We start from the raw sequence: 7,219 nt of genomic DNA on the forward strand, positions 1-7,219 counted from the left end.
TAAACAGAATAGAATTCTGGGCGGAAGAGGAAGTGAGGTCAGACTCTGCTCTGCTCCCTGAGAGACTCTACAGCTCTGCTCTCTGGAGCAGAGACACCATGCTCTGCTCTCCCAGGCAGCTCCAACCCACGATGGACTTAGGCTAGAATCTTCCCAGTAAGCATACCTTGGGGTGCTTACACACATCATTAGAAATGGGCTAGTCCAGGTGCGAGAATTAGCCTGTAAGGGCTAGAGTTCATGGGCCAAGCAGTTCTTAAATGAATACAGTTTGTGTGTTGTTATTTTGGGCATGAGCTAGCCAAGTGGCCGGGGTGTTGGGGACGCAGCCCCGCCGCTTCTTATTTCAACAACAAAGTAATTTTTTTCAAATTCTACTATTCTAAATCACTACAATCATTCTAATAGCATGCAACGTATCAAAACCCAGTAAAGGTTATACATTCAGCTTTGCTAGCAGTTGGAAAGCTGGGGCAGAAGACTGCCATAAATTTGAGGCCAGCCTGGGACACAGGCAAGCCCTTGCCCCCCCCAATAAATAAATAAATAAATAAATAACAGGAGGGAGGGAGGGGAGGAATCCTCTCAAGATTTTACACAACAGCACTGTTTTCTTCCTACAAGATACACAAAAATGTTACCTACTCAGAGAACACATTTAAAAAGTAAGATGTATAGAAAAAAGACTAACCTGGCATTCATTTTCTTAGGCAATAATTTAATCTTTTACACTAGTACTACCTCCCTTCAAGTTTTGACAATTGGCCCCTTAGTCACACCCTTTACATTTTTAATACCACAAATAAGTTATATATAATATATCATTACTACAATTATCCTATTGGCCCAATACTGTTTTGGTGTTCCTAGAATCACAGTTAATACATTTGTGCATTGTTGGATACTACCTGTAAAGGACAGTACCTATTTCAAAATACCCCTATATTTAAGAGTATTAACAGTCATTCCATTTAAAGAACTGTAAGTGTGTGTGTGGGGGGGGGGAGTTATACTTTGCATTACAAAATGTGTTCAATGCCATGTAAGAGAAAAATTAGCACAAAAATCCAGTAGCAAGAGACTGGTCCCAACATATGCCCAACCCACTCAAGAATACCAAAACCTGCAGATGTTTAAGTCTCTTATATAAAGTGGTGCAGTATTTACATATAAACTATAGATCCCTGTAGTGGTTATTTCATTTGTATTCTAATAAAGCTTTCCTGAAGTTCCCAGAGTAAAACAGCCACACTGATCAATCTTACAGACCAGGCAATGGTGACATACCTTTAATCGCAGTAGCCACACTAGTTTGCCATAGAAACCAAGCGTTGGTGGCGCTCACCTATAATTGCACTTGGGAGGCAGAGGCAGGTGAATCTCTCTGAGTTCCAGGCCAGCCTGGTCTACAAGAGCTAGTTCCAGGACAGGAACCTGTCTCGAAAAAACAAAAAGACAAAGCATTTTACTATATTGGTTTAGGGAATAATGGTATGAAGTCTGTACAAGCTACAGCGAAACCCTGTCTCGAAAAACCAAAAAAAAAAAAAAAAAAAAAAAAAGAAGTCTGTACATGTGCAGTACATGTGCAATGTCACCCAGCCAATATTTAGATCCCAGTTGAATTCTTGGATACAGAAAATGCAAGTTCTTGGAGCTGGAGAGATGGCTAGGGGGTTAAGAGGGCTGTTTTTCCAGAGGTCCTGAGTTCAGTTCCCAGCAACCAACCACATGGTGACTCACATCCATCTATAATGAGATCTGGTACCCTCTTTTGGCACGCGTGCAAGAAGAAAATTGTATACATGATAAATAAATCTTCTAAAAAAGTGAATTTTTTTCAAAAAACATTACTTTCTGAATATACTACGTATATTAATGTTATAATTTCTGTAAAATGTTAAATTAGATCTTAACCATTGTGCCATCTCTCCAGCCCTACTGATTTATCTTTCAACTATTTTCATTAAGCATATCAAAATAAGGTTCCACTGGATAACAGTTGCTTTGCCATAAATATATAATAACTAAGTATAAATTTATAAGGATTCAAAAAATTTGACAAGAGGTCATCTAAATCCTTAATTCCAAACTGACTGTATCCCAGGCATGACTTCCATTTACTTTAAAGTGAGCAGACTAACTCAGTTTGCTGTCAATAACCCACAGCCTGACAGAGCAGACATAAAACACAAATAAACAAAATTATTTGGATTGTAGAATAACTTGAGCATACCCAATTAATTTTTTAAAAAACTCCTAAAGGTTTTTGAGCACCAACATAATAACCAAAGTTTTGGACTTTGGGGCTTGAGAGATGGCTTAAGGGTTATGAGCACTGGCTACGAACCTGGCTTTAGTTACTAGCACACATATGGTGGTCCACAATCACCTGTAACTCCAGTTCCAGAGGATCTGATGCCCTCCTCTAACCTTCGCAAGCACCAGGAATGCATATGGTACTTACACATACATGCAGGCAAAAACACTCATGGACAGAAAAGAATAAATCTTGGGGGGAGGAGAAATTCTGCTTTCTGCTTAACTCCAAAGTCAGTACAAGTAACACATAGATTTAGAATTCAAATTTTTCTTCCACTGAGCAAACTAATCTCTATTTGGCCATATCCAAAAACTTAAGATCTAAGCTGACCATGTGTTTCTTTTCATCTTAAAATTTCATCTCCATTCTTAAAAATCACCTAATATAGAAAGTAAACTTTAGTCTCTCTCATCCCACCTCAAATTAAAGTTTTTAATACTCAATGTCTCATACTATCTGCAATATTGTACTTTACCAAAATGCAAAACAAGTCTTATAAAACTGCCTATTTTAAATAGTAAATGGAAAATGAAGACTAGTTACCACACAGAATTTCAGAGAATAAAAGTACAATTAAAACTGCAGCTCACAATAGAGAACAAAAAAATGTGTTTCAAGGCTAGAGAGGTGGCCCTCTGGCTAGAGCACAGGCTGCTCTTCCAGAGGACCCAGGTTTAATTCCCAGCACCCACATGGCTGCTCACAACTCTCCGTAAATCCAGTTCCAGAGAATCTGACCCTCTTTTGGCCTCCTTGGGTACCAGGTACCCACACAGTTCACAGACATATAATGCAGGCAAAACATCCACACACATTTTAAAAAAGGAAGGAAAGAAGGAAGGAAGAGAGGGAGAGGGAGGGAAAAAAAGGTTTAAAAAAGAAAAACCTAACATTTATAGATATAAAGACACCAAAATAGTTAAAAATTGCTAATGATTAGCTCTGAAAAATATTTGCTGATTACAATCAAATAATCATATTAGTTACTATAGCAGCTGGTAGAAATAATAAGGTTACCTACCACCTAGTAAGAGAACAGATTCATAGCAACATAGCACAAGAGTAACGTGTTTGCCTAGCATGAGGGAAGGGGAAAAGGAACAACTGAGTCTGATGGGTTGTGATCACAGCACTGAGGAGGCTGAGGCAGCAGGTGCAGCACAAATTAAACAGTCAGTCTGGGATAAACAGTAAGTTCTGGGACAACCTGAGCTACAGGACAGAAAAAAACAAGCAAAAGAGATTAAGTCAATAAATAATTTTGTTGCTTCTAATTCTGGAAGGAGCTCATAAAACACTTCAATGATAGTACCATTTATAGAAAACATGACAAGTCTCAGAGTAATTGGCAATATTTTTGTGACTACTTTTTTTGCTCAGGAATTCAGAGCAAGCAAATCACATAAGCCAATTATATGCAAACAGCAACAAGTAATGCCCCTGGAGGATACACACATAGCTCAGTGGTAGAGCACTTACCTAGATGTGCAAGGTCCTGGGTTCAGTCCCCAGAGCTGCAAACCAGAGGTTTTGGGAAAAGCCTCTACTTAATCTCCCAATTAATCTATTTAAACCTACAAAGACTTTACTTGTATAATTACATAACGGTGTATCAATACAATGCTCAAGTACAAGTCAATGAAAAGCTACGTTTATAAAAAAGCAGGCCTACAAAGTAGTTCCTCCATGGAGTCCCAAAAGTCTAATCTCTTCCTGACCTCTTGCTAGTACTAGTTAATGCAGAGGTAAAGAAGCCATCAAGCAGTTATCTGCATAAGTATACTGTCTCTCCCAAATAGTTTTTTTTTTTTTTGTAGACCAGGCTGGCCACGAACTCACAGATCGCCTGTGCTCTACCCACTGAACCACCTCTCCAGGCCCTAAACACATCCATTATAAGCTGCAGATTTAATTGTACTTTGTATTCTCTGAAATTCTGTATAGATATCTCGTTTTCCACTGACTATTTAGTATAGGCATAGTTTTATAAAGGTTGTTTTGCATCTTGGTAAAGCACAATTTTGGGTGCTGGGATTTAAGGTTATGCCTCTACGATTAGTGAAGAAAGCTTAATCTCTAAAACTGTATCCCAATTCGTCCATACTGTGAGCACAAAAACAAAGCAATATGTTCTCTTACTGAAAAAGCTAATGAAGACTGTCTGAAACTGTTTTTTTTTCCCTTTAGCCGCAGTTATGACAGTGTTTCAGATATGCTACGCGTCTTGGTAGATCAAAGGGAAAAGATTCCGAGGTCTTAGTCTACTGACCTTAATTAAAAGCATTGGAATCTGTGTAGCATCCAAAGAAAATTTCTAAGTCATGATTGACACGACTCAGAAACGAGAAAAAAAGATTTTCACACTTAACGTTTTATTGCAACGGTTAATTACATTTAAAATTATCTAGTTTCTAAGTCAGTAGTTGGAGGTTAAATCTTATCAAAATTTGCTTTTCTAATAATAAAACAAAAGGTACAATATCATTTTTTGAAAAACAAAGCATAAGGGTTTAAGAGTTTCCATTTATTTGTTTTAAATCTTGCATACCTAGTCATAAATACCATTAGTAGAAGGTAACACCATACTAATCAATGGCATCTTATTAAGCTTCTCATCCGAATCTGGGAATTTTTAATATAGAATTATTTTTTTAAAAAACGGGAAAAAATTTAAAAACACACAGCTTTTAGTAGCACTATGATTGGGTGCAACCTAGAAAAAAAAAACACTAATAAATGAAATTCAATTTAAAAAAATAGGAAGGGGGAGTAAGAGGCTACACGTTACTGACTCTGGTAGCCAGAGCTCTCTCCAAGGTTGTTCATCACCAGACATCACAGCTAGTTCAAAGCTACCGTAGCCGGTGAGACCGGAAAACCTTGCAAGTCTCACTTTCTCCAGCCTTTCAAAAGAGCCCCAAGGGGCAAACACTTCACTTTAAAAATACAGTCACATTCACAACGGCTTGTAAGCAACCACATACTGTGAGAATTTCGGGTGGACGTTCTCCACTTCGGCCTCTCGGATGTTAGCGAGGGACGACCATCTTTTTTGTTCTATCCAACCACCGCGCATCCAAGTCTTTTGGCGCAAGCCATTAATCTTCCCAGATTATTCTTCTTCACTAAGGCCAAGGACTGGGCCTCAAAGGCACCGCAAACCCTCGATGGCCAAGGCAAGCCAACGCATCGACTTTTAAAATGAGCTCAGTGCAAAAGTCAGATGACTTGTTGCAGACCTAAGCCGCCTAGCCCTCCCCGCCGGGGAGCGGGGAGCGGGGAGCGGGAGCAGGACCCCGGGCAGCACGCCGAAACCTGTCGCCTACGCGAGCAAGGGAGCCCAGAAGACCCGGCGCGCGGGATACAAAAGGCTGTGAACGCGCGGCCTTCCATGAGGGCGACCGTGCGCGGACAAGACACAAAATGGAGCGAAGGGAGGAATCGGAACCCGAGAGGCAGGGCTGGGATGGAGGCGGCGGCGGACGGGCGCGCGCCCCGCCAGCAGGGCTTCGCACCCCCCCCGTCAGGCGGGCGGCGGGGGAGGGGGCGCGGCGGCCCTGTTCTCCCCGCCCCGCACACGCGGCCTAGCTCGGCGGGAAGCGCCCGCCACCGTAGCCAACAATGGGGCGTGAGGCCGCCGTGAGGAAGGGACGGGCGAGCGGGCGGGCGAGCGGGCGGCGGCGGCTGCACAGCGACCCGGCCCCGCGCTCCACGGCCCGCAGAAACGACGCGCGAGAACAAGGGGTGAGGGGGACGCCGCACACACAGCGGCGCGGCCCAGAGGCTCCAGGCTCACGGTCTGCAGCCGAGCCCGGCTCGCGGCCCGCGGCGACCCCGGTGAGCGTCCAGGCCGCCGCACCGTCCGCTTCGGCTGCGGAGCCCAGACCCAGACCCTCACCTACCTGATTGAACTCTTCGCCCACATCCGCGTAAATGTCTATGTGGTCCACACCGTCCGCCATCTTCCCTCGGCCTTGGCCGCCGCCGCCGCTGCCTCCTGCAGGTCGGCCCGCCTAGGCAGCAGCAGCGGATCTGGCGGAGGGGGCGGGGCGCGATACGTCACTTCCGAGGGGCGGAGACGAGGCCGCAGCGGCCCAGTGGGGGCTGAATGGAGACCCGGCGGAGGGGGACACTGCGGCTCCGAGGGCGCTAACTAGATCTTTTGTGTGCAGGGTTAAGCGGCAGGATGGCGGGGAGACACAGGAAATTACCATCCCGCATGCCCGGGGAACCCGCTGGTTTCCGGAGACGATCTTTTCAAACTGTTTCCTACACTTTCTTTTTTAAAATATTTTACGTTTTCAGTTTTCCTTACCTTTTTTTTTTCTTTTTGCTTCCAGACGTGGGAGTTATGTGTGCACAATTAAAAGCAAATGTGATGTCCAGGGCAATGTCTTATTTCTGCTTCTTCAGACAATCGAATTTTGTGGTGGCCTTGAGTTATTTGTATATTTCGTGCTTGCATCTCTCCTCTTTATGTAGTTGTAAGCATCTTAGCTTCTTCCCTCGTCCTCCTTCCTCTCCCAGTGCTCTTGCTTTCTTTCCTCTTTATGACTGCAGGACGTTTTCTCCAGCAATTCTTCCAAGGCTTCTAACTTCATTTTAGGGGTCATACAACCAAGTAAATGAATCTTAAATCTAGGAATTCCTGGATTTAGAATGCTGAACTAGAAGGGAGATTAAAAAGGTGTCCTTGGGTCCAAACATCCCATTTTACAGATAGAGAACTAAGGCCTAATAGAACATAAGCGATTTAACTAGGGTTACACGTCTCAGAAAGGTTCACGCCTTTTGACACCAGTATGTGATTCAGATCCATTTCTAACGGACCAACCCATTTCTTTTCTTCCCCTTGAAAAACTCACCAGGCCTAGGGATGTGGTGATGTCTGTCCCT

The 7,219-nt window shown here is 43.3% G+C and overlaps 1 protein-coding gene across 5 annotated transcripts in view; it reads right to left on the reverse strand.

The window, feature by feature from the left end:
• The window catches only part of Cpsf6 (cleavage and polyadenylation specific factor 6), a 33,796-nt gene extending 27,334 nt beyond the window's left edge, over positions 1 to 6,462 (reverse strand). The window contains exon 1 of one of the 5 annotated variants that reach the window (XM_050131695.1): positions 6,226 to 6,462. In XM_050131695.1, coding sequence (XP_049987652.1) covers positions 6,226 to 6,285 — 60 coding nt within the window. In that variant the 5' untranslated portion in view covers positions 6,286 to 6,462. The remainder of the gene's footprint in view (positions 1 to 6,225) is intronic. The other 4 variants (XM_050131694.1, XM_050131696.1, XM_050131697.1 and 1 more) reach the window with 4 other exon arrangements.
• Positions 6,463 to 7,219: the final 757 nt, after the last annotated feature.

The sequence above is a fragment of the Alexandromys fortis genome, unplaced genomic scaffold (assembly GCF_014885135.2).
Source record: "Alexandromys fortis isolate MF-2015 unplaced genomic scaffold, M_Fortis_MF-2015_v1.1 scaffold_376, whole genome shotgun sequence".
Taxonomy (NCBI): Eukaryota; Metazoa; Chordata; class Mammalia; order Rodentia; family Cricetidae; genus Alexandromys; species Alexandromys fortis.